Source organism: Malus domestica, chromosome 16 (genome assembly GCF_042453785.1).
Source record: "Malus domestica chromosome 16, GDT2T_hap1".
NCBI classification, from domain to species: domain Eukaryota; kingdom Viridiplantae; phylum Streptophyta; class Magnoliopsida; order Rosales; family Rosaceae; genus Malus; species Malus domestica.
The window spans coordinates 34,636,915-34,653,049 of record NC_091676.1 but is presented as its reverse complement, the minus strand read 5'-3'; the positions used below and the strand labels follow the sequence as shown (position 1 = coordinate 34,653,049).

Genomic DNA, 16,135 nt, shown 5'->3' with positions numbered 1-16,135 from the left:
AAGAAACTTTGCAAGAAGTGGTGGTAGAGATTTGCAAAATCATTACCTGCATAAGGAAGCAAAAGTAGGACTTAAACACACAAACCAGAAAACAACATAAAAATAGAACAAAAACATTTAAAATTATTCAAACTAAAGATGAAAGATAGAAAGCTTGGGTTGCCTCCTAAGAAGCGCTTTAGTTACTGTCTAGAGCTAGACATTCTGTTGGCAGTTTGATTCAAATAACAGGTTCCTTCAAAGTGATGGAATCCTTGGCAAGATCATATGGAGACTCCTTGTATAACTTCAAGCGATGTCCATTAACTTTGAAGACAAAACCAGTTTGCATGTTTTGGATATCCACAGCCCCATGAAGATGGACCTGTACAACACAATATGGACCATTCCAACGTGATTTGAGCTTTCCTGGGAATAGTTTCAATCTCGAATTAAAAAGCAAAACCTTCTGACCCGGTTGAAACTCTTTACGAAGGATGTGAGCATAATGAAATTTCTTGGTCTTATCCTTGTACATCTTTGCATTCTCATAAGCATCATTCCTTATTTCTTCTAGTTCATTCAACTGCAGCTTTCGCTTCTCTCCCGCTGCTTGGTAGTCAAAATTGAGGTGCTTAATAACCCAATATGCCTTGTGCTCAAGTTCCATAGGTAGATGGCAAGCCTTCCCATACACCAAACGAAAAGGAGACATCCCAATTGGTGTCTTATAAGCTGTCCTATATGCCCACAAAGCATCAGTAAGCTTTAAACTCCAATCCTTTCGAGATGAACTGACAGTTTTCTCAAGAATCCTCTTGAGCTCACGATTAGATACTTCAACTTGTCTAGATGTCTGTGGATGGTATGGGGTGGCTATGCGATGATGAATATGATACTTGGCACAAAGGGCAGCCATGGTGCGATTTAAGAAATGCGTACCTTTGTCACTGATGATAGCACAAGGTACTCCAAATCGGGGAAAAATAGTATTCTACAAGAAACCGAACACCACAGAACTTTTGCATGTTGGAGAAGCTATTGCCTCGCCCACTTAGAGACATAATCAACCGCTACCAAGATGTAAAGATTGCCATGTGAAGAAGGGAAAGGTCCCATGAAGTCTATACCCCAAACATCAAATAGTTCAATCACCAAAATACTTTGTTGAGGCATCTCATTTCTCTGAGAAAGATTTCCAACTCTTTGACACTTATCACAAGTTTGGCAGCATAGGTATGCATCTTTGAATAAAGATGGCCAAAAGAAACCACTCTGTAAGATCTTGGCCGCTGTCCTTCTTGGTCCAAAATGACTGATAAGCTCATATTTATATATATTTTACATCAAATTCACTTGTCTTTTCTTAGTTAGTTCCTTATATTTTTGAGCTATTTACTTTGTTTTTGTGTTTAGTAGGATTTGTCAAGCAAAGAAAAGAAAAATAGCACAAGTTGGATATTAAGTGACAAATTCGTCAAAACTGCCTGTGCAGGTCAGCTGACTTTAGAAGCAAGTTGCGAACAGCTCAGAATGAATTAGAGAATGAGCCTTATATTCTTAGAAAGCTACGGATGTCTATTTTCTGGAGCATTTTGCGGATTGTTAATATCATTTTTGTAGAAGAAGTTATGGCCGTTTTAACACTGAAAGGTTTCCAAGACGCTGTGCAGTTTGTAACTGCATTGAAGGCAATAAATCCAATAAAACTTGCAGCCAAGAACAAGCCAGCTGACATCTCCTCAAATATCAGATAAAATGCAATTAAAGATGAGGATTAAGTGGGAGTAATTGGCATAAAGGTTGCCCAAAGAGTTACAATTGTTTTACAATTTCCTCTCACTTATTGTCATCACTAAATGGCTGTTAGTGGGGTGAGTTATGGAGCAGAAATGGGGCAGCAAGCATGGGCATAAAGGCTGCAGGTTGCAGCAGCAAAGGAGAGTTCTTTAGAGAAAAAAAGATAGAAAAAAAAGGAAGGAAAGGAAGGAAAAAAAAGAGCAAGGCTGCTGCGTTGAGAAAGGAAGGAAAGGAAGGAGGAAATCTAGGCATTCTCTTCTCTCGGTTTTATCTTCTCAAACTCATGTCTTTCTTTTGGTTTATTTTGAGAACTATGTGTAACTAATTTTTTAGAGGTTAGGGGCTGTTTTGAAGCCCTGAATATGATTGCAATTTTGTTATGACATTTCGTTAAATTATTTTTATGAATGGATGAAACTTGGTTCACTACTTGTCTCATTGATGAATTCTTTATTTGTTTTCTATGGATGCATACGTAGTAAGCATATATAGGATTCTAATGCTATGAGTATGTGTGTGCCTGCCCTTGTCGAATGAGGACCTACATATGTTCTAAAGTAGTACTTGTTAATTGCGATTAACATGTGAACCAATTTCTAGGATAAGTTGTCGTGATGACTCAAACTCTTTTCGTTCTTAATGATTTCTACTTGTTAAATCTATGAACACGCCATTCTAGATTGCATGCTAGGGACTAAGTTAAGTTGAAAACGCCATTCTCTTAACATACTACGTAAGAAAGAGTAATAGGTTGAGTTCTAACATTGAGCCAACTTGAGCATCTTCATCCGGAAATAAAAGAAATTTGAATGAAACATAACATGTTTGCATGATTATTTGGTGGTGGATAGCAATACCCCTAACTCGTTTTTCTTAATTTGTGAACTACTTAAAATTTGTTTCTATCCTGTTTTTTTTTTCGATTTAATTTAAATAGCAAATCAACTCCAAAAATCCCAAACATTTGTGTGAGTGTAGCTTTGTGTGTCTAGTATCTACATATAAAATTTCGTAGACTTTAGATATGTATAAGTCAGTCTAATAATTATTTTCCGGTGGCTGGTCAGTAGGGACAGCAACCCAGTTTTTGTGACAGTTTAGGTAGTTAGATAAAACAATCTTCTGCGGGAAAGACCCTTATTTTCATATGCTACAATTGACAAATCTTAGTGTTAATAAGGAAAATCAATAGGACATTTGTGTGCTACTTTGTGGTGTGCTTTTAATCCTATCAAATTTTTGGCGCCGTGTCGCCGGGGATTGTTATTTTTAATTACTTATTTTAATGTTGTTTTCTCTTCTTGTCTCATTAGTGTTTTTGTTTTTGTTTTTATTTCAGGTACTCTTCGTAGTATATGCGTATAAGGTCCAAGAGCATTGATCTAGGTTCGTATGATCCTGAGCTTGAACAAACACTTCGAAAGCTTTAGGGAAAAATCAAGCCGAAGCGTGCATCGGTGTCCTTACCACCATCTTCTCCACTACATTTGAGTTCTGAAGAGGAGGAAGAACCACAAGAAGGCATGGCTGATAACCGTACTTTGAGGGAGTTGGCAACGCCGAATACGGATCAACAACCATTGTGCATCACCTATCCAAATGCAGACGGAGGATTTGAGCTCAAGTCTGGCATGATTCACTACTTGCCTAAGTTCCATGGCTTCTCAACAGAGGATGCCAACAAGCATCTCATGGAGTTTCACGTGGTATGCTCGGGAATGAGACCAGCAAATGTGGATGAGGAGCAAGTCAAGTTGAGGGCATTCCCATTTACATTAGAAGCCAAGGCAAAGGAGTGGCTTTACAATTTACCTCCGGGATCAATGAACACATGGAACCAGGTGAAGCAAACATTTTTGGAGCAATATTTTCTGGCCACAAAAGCTGCAAGCATAAGGAAGGACATATGTGCAATCCGACAACAACATGGAGAGCCATTTGGAGATTACTATGAGCGATTCACACATTTGGTTGCATCTTGTCCTAATCATCAAATTTCAGAGCATTTTTTAATACAGTATTTTTATGAAGGATTATGTAGTACTGATCGTGTAATACTTGATGCAGCAAGTGGAGGAGCATTCATGGACAAGACATCAATAAATGCTAAGGCATTATTAAAGAACATTGCTGGCAATACACGACAATTTGGAGGGAGAGATGAGCTACCTCTTAAGAAAGTTAACGAGGTAAGTGCTAATTCTAGTATTGAATTACAATTAGCTAACTTGACTAATCTTGTGCAACAGGTTATGGTGGCTCCAAAATAGGTGTGTGGTGTATGTTCAATGATGGGACATGCCATGGACATGTGCCCTTCGTTGATGGATCAAGGTGGTCTTAAGCAAGCTAATGCGTTAGGAGGATTTCAAGGGCAACAAAGGCAAAAGTATGATCCATTTTCCAACAACTATAACGTAGGATGGCGCAATCATCCACACTTAAAGTGGAACAATCAAGACAACGGACAATAATCTGTTCCCAACAACTATAACCGTCCGCCTGGCTTCTTTAAAGCAAGACCGCAGGCACCATTTCAGCCTCAACAACAACAAGCTCCAAGTAAGTCTCTTGAGGATTTAATTGCTTCTTTAGCTAACTCTACTCAATCTCATCAACAGAAAACATACAAAGCAATTGAAAACCTTGAGCGCCAAATGAGTCAGTTAGCAAGTTTGATGGGGCAACAACACCAACCAGGAAGGTTGCCTAGCCAAACCGTGGTGAATCCAAATGCGGAGCAGATGAATGTTGTGACTTTAAGGAGTGGAAAAGAAGTTTTTGAGCAGCCGAGGATGCAAAAGAGGACTAGAAAAGACACAATTGAACAAGGGGAGCTACAAACCAAGAATCTTGAGCAAGATGAAGCTTCATCAGAAACTCAAAAGTCTCATAAAGATACAGAATTGAACAAAAAAGATTCTAATAAGGTAAGTAAAGAAGTTCAAAATTCATTTAACTCATGTGTCCCTATTCCTTTTCCTCGTAGGTTTATGAAGTCTAAGAAAGAGCAAACTAATAAGGAAATCTTGGATACTTTCCGGAAAGTCCAAGTGAACTTACCTCTTTTAGATGCCATAAAACAAGTGCCCAAGTATGCAAAGTTCCTTAAAGAGCTTTGTACGAACAAGATGAGATTCAATGATCAAGAAACTGTGGCATTAAGCGAGGAAGTATCAGCTGTTTTGCAGAGAAAGCTGCCACCGAAGTTGAAGGATGCCGGTAGCTTTACAATTCCATGTGTAATTGGAGGGAAAGAGTTTGGGAGAGCATTGTGTGATTTGGGGGCATCCATTAATCTGATGCCATATTCAGTGTATGAGTCATTGAACCTTGGAGACTTGAAGGAAACAAAGGTAGTAATCCAGTTGGCAGATCGTTCAAATAGATATCCCAAAGGCCTATTGGAGGACGTACTTGTGCAAGTGAATCAGCTTATTTTTCCCGCTGACTTTTTTGTTCTTGAGATGGAGCATAACCCTATGCCTACTGCACTTCCTCTTATATTGGGAAGACCATTCCTTAGAACGGCGCGTACGAAAATTGATATCTACAATGGTACCTTAACCATGGAAATTGATGGAGAAAGTGTCAAGTTCAAAATCTTCAATGCTATGAGGTACCCTAGTGATTTAGAATCTTGTTTGTCTATTGATGCGTTTGACTATTTTGTGCAGGATTGTTTTAATGAAGGTGTGGGACAAGATAATTTAGAAAAGGCATTAGTGCATAGCATTACACATGGAAATTTTAATTATTCATAGCACATTGAAGAAGAATTAATCCAAATAGTGGCCCCTCTTGAGTCTCTTTCGCCAATTCGTGGTAAGTGTTCTTCCTATTTTATTTCTCTTCCTACTTCTGACAAAAAACTCTTCCTTCTGTGATTCAGGCACCTAAATTGGAGCTTAAACCGATCCCTGAACATCTGAAGTATGCATTTTTTGGAGAGGATGAAACATTACCTGTCATCATATCATCACAACTCACAGCAGAAGAGGGGGAGAAACTGATCCGGGTACTGAAGAATCACAAAACTGCCATAGCTTGGAGCATTGCAGATATCAAAGGTATAAATCCAGTTACATGTATGCATAGGATTCTGCTGGAAGAAGGTGCAAAACCAACTAGGGAAGCTCAACGCCGTTTGAACCCACTCATGATGGAGGTCGTTAAGAAAGAGGTTATCAAACTTCTTGATGTTGGCATCATATATCCTATCTCGGACAGCAAGTGGGTGAGCCCTATTCAAGTAGTTTCGAAGCGATCCGGAGTCACAGTTGTTAAGAATGAAGCTAGTGAGCTAGTGCCTACATGTGTGCAAAATAGTTGGAGAGTCTGTACAGACTATCGGAAGATAAATAGCACCACACGCAAGGATCACTTTCCAGTTCCGTTCATTGATCAAATGTTAGAAAGGTTAGTTGGTCATTCTCATTATTGCTTTCTTGATGGCTATTCTGGATATAATCAGATTGCAGTTGCTCCAGAGGATCAAGAAAAGACGACTTTCACATGTCCATTTGGCACATTTGCATATCAAAGGATGCTGTTTGGACTTTGCAACGCCCCCGCCACATTTCAAAGGTGTATGGTAAGTATCTTTTCTGATATGATTGAGAAAATAATTGAAGTGTTCATGGATGATTTTTCAGTTTATGGTGATTCTTTTGATACATGTCTACATAATCTGTCCCTAGTTTTAAAACGTTGTCAAGAAACTAATCTAGTGTTAAATTGGGAAAAATGTCATTTCATGGTTTCGCATGGATTACTTCCAGGGCATATCATATCTGAAAAGGGAATTGAAGTTGATAAATCTAAAGTAGAACTTGTTAGTTCTTTACCCATCCCTACTACTGTCAGGGAGGTTCATTCTTTTCTTGGACATGCAGGTTTCTACCGTAGGTTTATGAAGGACTTCTCAATGATTTCTAGACCCTTGTGCCGTTTACTTCAAAAGGATGTAACATTTGATATGAATGAAAATTGTGTGGTAGCATTCAACAAGCTTAAGGAGTTGTTATCCACGGCTCCTGTGATCATGCCACCAGATTGGAGTTTACCTTTTGAGTTGATGTGCGATGCTCCAGACTATGCTGTTGGTGCAGTTCTAGGGCAGCGTGTCAACAAAGTGCCATATGTCATCTATTATGCATCTCGAACACTCAATGATGCACAATTGAATTATTCAACAACAGAGAAGGAGTTTCTAGCTGTTGTATTTGCTTTAGAAAAATTTAGATCTTATCTGATTGGGACTAAAGTTATTGTGTTTTCTGACCATGCAGCTTTGAAGTATCTACTCACAAAAAAAGATGCAAAACCACGACTCATTCGATGGATACTTCTGCTTCAAGAGTTTGACTTGGAGATCAAGGATAAGAAAGGGAGTGAGAATGTTGTAGCAGATCATCTTAGCCGACTTGTGCATTCAAACACAGAGGAAGATCTCATCCCTTTACGTGAAAGTTTTCCGAATGAGCAACTGTTTTCATTAAAGATTACTAACCCTTGGTATGCAGATATTATCAATTATAAGGTCATCAAAAAGATTCCGGATGATTTTACACGTGCTCAAAAAGATAAGCTTGTCAAAACCGCCAAATACTACGAGTGGGATGATCCTTATTTGTGGAAATATTGCACTGATCAATTGATTAGAAGGTGTGTCCCCGAATCTGAGTTTAAATCTATTCTAACTTTTTGTCATTCTTATGCATGTGGTGGCCATTTTGGAGCAAAGAGGATAGCCCTGAAGGTGTTAGAGAGTGGTTTTTATTGGCCTAGTTTGTTTAAGGATGCGCACGAGTTTTGTGCAACATGTGATCGTTGTCAACGAACAGATTTTATTAAGGGTAACATCTTTGCAAGATTTGGATACCTAGAGCAATCATTAGCGATTGAGGGAGTCATTTTTGCAATCGAACATTTGAAGCGTTGCTTAGGAAGTACAATGTCACACATAAGGTGTCTACACCTTATCATCCACAAACTAGTGGTCAAGCAGAAATATCAAACCGTGAGGTGAAACAAGTTTTGGAGAAAACTGTGAGTCTTAGTAGGAAAGATTGGAGCACGCGCTTGAATGATGCATTGTGGGCTTATAGGACTGCTTATAAGACTCTTATTGGAATGTCCCCATTTCGGTTAGTTTATGGGAAACCATGCCATCTTCCAATAGAGTTAGAGAACAAAGCTTATTGGGCGATCAAAGCCTACAACATGGACATGAGTGTTGCTGGACAACAGAGGAAGCTTCAATTGAATGAGTTAGACGAAATCCGGAATGATGCATACGAGTCTAGTCGAATATACAAGGAGAAATCAAAGGCATTTCATGACAAGATGATATCAAGGAAGAGCTTTTCCATTGGACAAAAAGTTCTTCTATTTAATTCTCGCCTTCGGTTATTTCCAAGTAAACTTCGTTCTCGATGGGTTGGTCCATTTGTTATAACTAATATTTTTCCTCATGGTGCAGTGGAAATCCAAAGTGCAAAGACCGGAAACATGTTCAAAGTGAATGGACATAGACTCAAGCCATATTATGAGTCTTTTGCGGAGCATGATGTGGAGGTTGTACCCCTCCAAGAACCATCTCCCCTTGGATGATTACTCTTGGTACCGTCCGGCTGCGGACGTAAAAGCAAGCGCTTATTGGGAGGCAACCTAATATTTCTTTCCATTGTCTTTTTTTGTCATTTTCCATTTTTCATTTTCTTTTCTTAATTTTCTTGCATGTTGAACTGAATTATTATTTTTTGTTTGTAGGAACCTATGGTTATGTCCACCTTTGGAGTTTATTGCAGAATTGCAGTTTGGGGGTCATCACTTGATTTTACTACAAATTTGGGAAGTTTTCAGTCCAAATGCTTTATTTTGTTTCTGTTTATTTTATTTTATGCATTAATGTGTTTTTTTTTGACATTGGGGACAATGTCCAGTTTAGGTTTGGGGGTAATGATTGAAAAAATGACCAAATTGAAAATTTTCGTACCTTCGACTAAGAACTGGATTGATTTGTTTTCTTTAAAAAAAAACCAAAAAAAAAAAGACATTCAGAAAATGTGAAAATCCAAAAAAATATTGCCTTATTTTCTTTATCATTTTGAAGTAGATTTTTGTTAGTTTCCCGACCCAATGATATAATTGGATTGAATTTGAACCATGGTGATCAAGAATTTAGTAAGCATGTGTTGTGTGAAATTCCTTATTCTCTTGTTAGCCTTGTACATGTTTAATCATCTTTGAAAAACCAAATGCACATAGCTTTGTTGATGTGAAACTAAAGTATGACTTAAAACTTCGCATGTGAATATAGTGACCATATACAACCTATGTGAGTTTTTGAGCCTATTGAAAGTGTGTGCATTTTTCATACACTCATATTCTTTCATGTGTGATGAACTTATGTGAATTACATCTCTAGAACTTGCTTAACGATCTTTTGAAATGTTTGTCATTGATTGCATGAACTTGAAAATGATAGAGGCATTAGGTTTATCACCATGGCCCAAATAAGCATGTTTCCTAAAGAAAAATGATATCATTAGATTGCCAATTTGAGCCGTATATGTTGAGCCTTTTATTTCTTATTACCAGATATGTCTCCCCTTATACCTTAAACATTTTTCCTTACCCTTTCCAAGCTAGCTAGTGAGCAATGTGAGATTGTCTTATGAGAAATATTTGTGAAGTACTTCGAAAGAGTCTGGCAAAAGAATAAGTGTGGGGGTATTTCATGTTTGTATTTAGTTATGTACGAAAATTAGATCAAAAAAAAAAAGAAAAAGAAAAAGAAAAGAAAAATTGTATACAAAGCAAATAAAAGTTTTTTTTTTTAAGTTTCAGTTTAGAGGTGTGGTTGGAGGTATTAGTAGAATGGTTGGAGAGCTTGAGTTCTTATAAATCTCAACAAGAGAATTGCTTGCAATGTAGCTTGGAACTTGTGTTTACCTATCCCTTCATTTCTATAACCCTCTCCCTAAGCCTCATTACAACCAATAAAAGTCCTCTTGATTTAAGTTTTGCAATTATGATTGTGGAGATGAGATCTTTATGCAAGCTTATGGTAGATCTTTCACATTTGATTCTTTGAGCGAAACACGTTAAACTAAACATATGTGTGATTGAGTGTATGTCCCGTGAGAAGATCACTAGTTAGCATGTGGTGTTTTAAAAAAAACTTGAAATTGCATTAGCATGGCTATTACACACACTACACTTCATGGATGATTAAAAGGTTACTGCTAACATTTGAATAAGGAAGATGAGCTTGGATTAGCTTGTTTGGTGCTAGCTAAGGTTCTTGATGATTTGTTTTCTTGAATGAAATTTTATGAGGGTCACATAGGGGGAAGCTATTGTTTTTCATGTTGCTACTTTTTCATATTTTCTTCATTTTGCTCAAGGACTAGCAAAAGCTAAGTGGGGGGGTATTTGATAAGCTCATATTTATATATATTTTACATCAAATTCACTTGTCTTTTCTTAGTTAGTTCCTTATATTTTTGAGCTATTTACTTTGTTTTTGTGTTTAGTAGGATTTGTCAAGCAAAGAAAAGAAAAATAGCACAAGTTGGATATTAAGTGACAAATTCGTCAAAACTGCTTGTGCAGGTCAGCTGACTTTGGAAGCAAGTTGCGAACAGCTCAGAATGAATTAGAGAAGTTATGGCCGTTTTAACACTGAAAGGTTTCCAAGACGCTGTGCAGTTTGTAACTGCATTGAAGGCAATAAATCCAATAAAACTTGCAGCCAAGAACAAGCCAGCTGACATCTCCTCAAATATCAGATGAAATGGAATTAAAGATGAGGATTAAGTGGGAGTAATTGGCATAAAGGTTGCCCAAAGAGTTACAATTGTTTTACAATTTCCTCTCACTTATTGTCATCACTAAATGGCTGTTAGTGGGGTGAGTTATGGAGCAGAAATGGGGCAGCAAGCATGGGTATAAAGGCTGCAGGTTGCAGCAGCAAAGGAGAGTTCTTTAGAGAAAAAAAGATAGAAAAAAAAGGAAGGAAAGGAAGGAAAAAAAAAAAGCAAGGCTGCTGCGTTGAGAAAGGAAGGAAATGAAGGAGGAAATCTTGGCATTCTCTTCTCTCGGTTTTATCTTCTCAAACTCATGTCTTTCTTTTGGTTTATTTTGAGAACTATGTGTAACTAATTTTTTAGAGGTTAGGGGCTGTTTTGAAGCCCCGAATATGATTGCAATTTTGTTATGACATTTCGTTAAATTATTTTTATGAATGGATGAAACTTGGTTCACTACTTGTCTCATTGATGAATTCTTTATTTGTTTTCTATGGATGCATACGTAGTAAGCATATATAGGATTCTAATGCTATGAGTATGTGTGTGCCTGCCCTTGTCGAATGAGGACCTACATATGTTCTAAAGTAGTACTTGTTAATTGCGATTAACATGTGAACCAATTTCTAGGATAAGTAAGACAACGCCAGTACTTACGATGCCTTGTGATGACTCAAACTCTTTTCGTTCTTAATGATTTCTACTTGTTAAATCTATGAACACGCCATTCTAGATTTCATGCTAGGGACTAAGTTAAGTTGAAAACGCCATTCTCTTAACATACTACATAAGAAAGAGTAATAGGTTGAGTTCTAACATTGAGCCAACTTGAGCATCTTCATCCGGAAATAAAAGAAATTTGAATGAAACATAACATGTTTGCATGATTATTTGGTGGTGGATAGCAATACCCCTAACTCGTTTTTCTTAATTTGTGAACTACTTAAAATTTGTTTCTATCCTGTTTTTGTTCGATTTAATTTAAATAGCAAATCAACTTCAAAAATCCCAAAACGTTTTGTGAGTGTAGCTTTGTGTGTCTAGTATCTACATATAAAATTTCGTAGACTTTAGATATGTATAAGTCAGTCTAATAATTATTTTTCGGTGGCTGGTCAGTAGGGACAGCAACCCAGTTTTTGTGACATTTTAGGTAGTTAGATAAAACAATCTTCTGTGGGAAAGACCCTTATTTTCATATGCTACAATTGACAAATCTTAGTGTTAATAAGGAAAATCAATAGGACATTTGTGTGCTACTTTGTGGTGTGCTTTTAATCCTATCAATGACCACCACATGCATAGTGGTGAGCAAACTTCAAAATGCTTTCTTGTTCTTCTAAGGGGACACACCGACAAATGATTTGATCTTGGCAATGCTTGAAAAGGTATGGCTCATCCCAAAAGTAGTGTTTTACAGTGGAGAGGAACTTCTTCCCTTGTTGGTAGCTGAACTCTGATGGTATTTCTCCAAATGCCAAATAATTTGCGATGTCAGCATACCATGGTACTTGATGAGTTGCTCGTCTGGAAAGCTCTCTTGCAGGGGCAATGAATCTGCCTCATCAGTGCTTGCATTTACTAATCTTGAGAGATGATCCGCCACAACATTCTCACGTCCCTTTTTATCTAGGATCTCCAAATCAAACTCTTGCAAGAGAAGGACCCATCGAAGCAATCGTGGTTTGGCCTCTTTTTCAGACAGTAAGTACTTGAGAGCAGAATGATCAGAATACACAATAACTTTAGCACCAACTAAGTACGATCGAACCTTTTCAAGAGCAAATACCACTGCAAGTAATTCTTTTCTGTAGTGGCATAATTCAGTTGAGCATCATTCAAAGTGCGGCTGGCATAATATATAACATGGGGGAGCTTGTCACGTCGCTGACCAAGGACCGCACCCACAGCGTAATCGGAAGCATCGCACATGAGCTCAAAAGGAAGGGTCCAATCTGGAGTTGTTATAATTTGGGCTGATGTGAGAAAATCCTTCAATTTGTTGAAAGCATCATGACAATTTGCATTAAAATCAAAACAAGCATCTTTAGCAAGTAAATTACAAAGAGGACGACTAATTTTGGAAAAATCCTTGATGAATCTTCGATAAAAACCAGCATGTCCCAAGAAAGATCTCACATTCTTCACAGAAGTTGGTGGTGGTAATTTGGCGATCACCTCAATCTTTGCCTTGTCGACCTCTATTCCTTTGCTTGAAATTAGATGTCCTAGCACAATGCCATGCTTAACCATAAGACAAGTTATCCAAACCAAAGATTAGTCTCCCAATTTAACACAAGATTAGTCTCCCTGCATCTTTCCAAAACCAAAGACAAGTTATCCAAACATATATCGAAAGAATTACCAAAAACAGAAAAGTCATCCATAAAAACCTTAACAATATTTTCAACCATTCCAGAAAAAATACTCATCATGCATCGTTGGAAAGTGGCAGGGGCATTGCACAATCCAAATGGCATTCGTCTGTATGCAAATGTACCAAAAGGGCATGTAAACGTTGTCTTCTCTTGATCCTCTGGGGCAATTGGAATTTGGTTGTACCCTGAATAATCATCTAAGAAACAATAGAAAGAATGACCAGCTAGTCTCTCGAGCATCTGATTAATGAATGGTAGCGGAAAATGATCATTTCTAGTGCTGTTATTGGGCCTTCTATAGTCAACACACATTCGCCATCCACTGGTCATCCTTGTAGGCACAAGCTCGTTGTTATCATTCTTCACCACAGTAATACTAGCTTTCTTTGGAACCACTTGAGTCGGGCTCACCCATTTACTATCCGAGATTGGATAAATAATACCTGCATCAAGCAACTTCATCACCTCAACTCTTACAACTTCCTTCATGATCGGATTTAGACGTCTTTGAGCTTCAACAATTGGTTTAGTCCCAGCTTCCATAAAAATTCTATGCATGCACAAAGCTGGACTAGTGCCCTTTATGTCAGCAAGTGTCCACCCCAGAACATCTTGATACTTGCGAAGAACTCTTAGTAATTTGTCTTCCTCCGTGTCATTAAGATCAGCAGTAATAATAACAGGCAAGGTCTCATTCACCCCGAGATGAGCATACTTGAGGTGGCTCGGTAGTAGCTTGAGCTCTAACTTCGGAGCTTGCTCACTTGAAGGAAGAAGGGGCTGCTTAGGTACTCCAAGGCTTTCATAAACATGTCGCCACCTTGGATTATGAATTGGTGCACTATCCAATGCAGCAATGACGTCCACCACATTTTCTTCCATAGATAAAGTAGCATCATGGTTGGTGAGGCAAGTTAATAGCTTATCGTTAGATGATCGTGAGGCAAAGTTTGCATGCACAATCCCATCCAAAACATCAACACGAAAACACTCTTCAGGTTCGAAAGGACGCTTGACAGCTTCAAAGAGTTTGAATACAACTGACTCTCCTTGCACTCTTAAGGTTAAACTACCTGCTTCCACATCAATAAGTGTCCGGGCGGTGGCCATGAATGGTCGGCCTAAAATGAGAGGCACTTCCTTGTCTTCCTCCATGTCAAGTACAATGAAATCAGCTGGAAGATAAAATTTATCCACTTTAATAATCACATCTTCCAGAATACCCAAAGGATATGTCACGGACCTATCTGCCAATTGAAGACTCACAGATGTGGGCTTGAGTTCTCCTTCACCTAATTTTTGAAAAATAGAATAAGGCATAAGGTTAACACTTGCTCCTAAATCAATCAATACTTTATGAAAATCAAGACTACCAATAGTACAAGAGATAGTGAAACTCCCCGGATCTTTCTTCTTGGGTGGTAGCTTATGTAAGAGGACAACGCTGTATTGCTCAGATAAAATCACCTTCTCGTATTCCAAGAACTTTTTCTTTTTAGAACATAGCTCCTTCAGAAATTTGGCATATGATGGGATTTGTTTAATAGCATCTAATAGAGGCAAATTAATTTGAACCTTAGCCAACGTCTTCATGAATTCAATGCATTGTTGATCCTTGGAACGTTGTTGCTGCCTTTATGGAAATGGCAAAGGTGGCTTGTATGGTGGCTTGTCAGAAGGTGCAAATAAACTACCAAGGCCTTTTTCCTTGTTTGCATCAAAGTTGGGTTGAGATTGCACTTTGTCACTTGCACTAGGATCTGGAATACCTATTACAGAAATAGCCTCTGACCGAGACTTTGCAGCTAACGGTGCACTTTCAGTAAGCTCTTCTTCTTCCACTTCGGCTTCATGGTGCACCACTTCTCTGTTGTCATAGCTCTTGCCACTTCTCAATGTCCGTATTACTTTGCAATGCTCCATCCCTCTTGGATTTTGCTCAGATTGGCTCGGGAACTTTCCTTTCTCTCTTTCATTAAACATGGTAGCAAGCTGTCCAACTTGAGTCTCCAAATTCCCCACTGATGCCCTGAGATTCTGAATGCTAGTTTGTGTGGATTGGACAAAACTGTTGGTGCTATTAGAGAGAGCGGACATATGTTGAGCTAGCTGTGACATTTGGTCTTCAAGAGATGGTTTCTTAGTCTCACTAGTTGATTGGTAAGACTGTTGGTATTGACGTGGCTGTTGGTTGCCACCCCAACTGAGATTGGGATGGTTCTTCCACCCAGGATTATATGTATTGGAATAAGGGTCACTTCTGGGTCTAATGAAATTATTCACCATATTCACATGCTCTTGCACAAGCTCAGGGTAGCTATCCTTGTTGGGGCATTGAGTGATGTCATGAGTTGTCTCACTACAAATGATGCACGCTTTTTGGGCATTGGGCATGGAAGAGACCTGCATTAAGGCAGCAAACTTGGCATTAAAATTCTTTTCCATTTTAGCAATTTGAGCAGAAACATTAGGAGAACTCTGAGAAATCTCAAAAACTCCCTTCTTTTGTGTTTATTCTTCTGTCCATTGTTGGGATTCAGAAGCCATCATATCAAATAACTCAAATGCTTCCCTTGCTGATTTTGACATTAGTGACCCTCCAGCAGATGCATTCACTTGACTCTTGGTGGTGGCATTGAGACCATCATAAAATATCTTCATTTGAAGGTTAGAATCAAACCCAGCATGAGGACATTTTGTGTACATCTCATTATACCGTTCCCAAGCTTCATGGAAAGACTCGTTTGGCTTTTGAGCGAAAGCCAATATCTCTTTCTTGAGTGCAAGAGTCTTGGAAGAAGGAAAAAACTTATTGAGAAATTTTTCTTGCAATTCTGTCCATGTTGTAATGCTATTGGCAGGCAGAGAATGCAGCCACGCCTTGGCTTTGTCCTTCAAAGAGAACGGGAACAAGCGTAACTTGATAGCTTCAGAAGAGAAACCTCTGATTATGGTGTTGTCACATGCCTCAATAAAATCAGCCAAATGCATGTTGGGATCACTGTTTGGCAACCCATGAAAGGATGGCAATATGTTGAGGATGTGAGGTTTGATTTCAAAGGTTGTCCCATCTTCCACATCTGGATATATAATGCACCTTGACACTGCATTGATTCTCGCTGCCAATGAATTCCTTAAAGGTTGACCTACTGCAGGTAAGGC

At 38.4% G+C, this 16,135-nt stretch overlaps 1 protein-coding gene and 1 non-coding gene across 2 annotated transcripts; one reads left to right on the top strand and one right to left on the bottom strand.

Moving 5' to 3' along the window:
* Nucleotides 1–220: 220 nt before the first annotated feature.
* On the bottom strand, nucleotides 221–898 carry LOC139193129 (uncharacterized). Its single transcript, XM_070816103.1, has one exon. It carries the CDS (start codon nucleotides 896–898, stop codon nucleotides 221–223), a length of 678 nt encoding a protein of 225 aa, XP_070672204.1.
* Nucleotides 899–15,650: 14,752 nt separating this feature from the next.
* LOC114822370 (small nucleolar RNA R71) lies at nucleotides 15,651–15,757 on the top strand. Its single transcript, XR_003770446.1, has one exon. It is a non-coding gene; the product is annotated as a small nucleolar RNA R71 (small nucleolar RNA).
* The last annotated feature ends 378 nt before the right edge of the window (nucleotides 15,758–16,135 follow it).

Excerpts from the sequence above, each read along its gene's own strand:
- LOC139193129 (XM_070816103.1), bottom strand. The coding sequence starts at position 898 with ATGGCTGCCCTTTGTGCCAAGTATCATATTCATCATCGCATAGCCACC.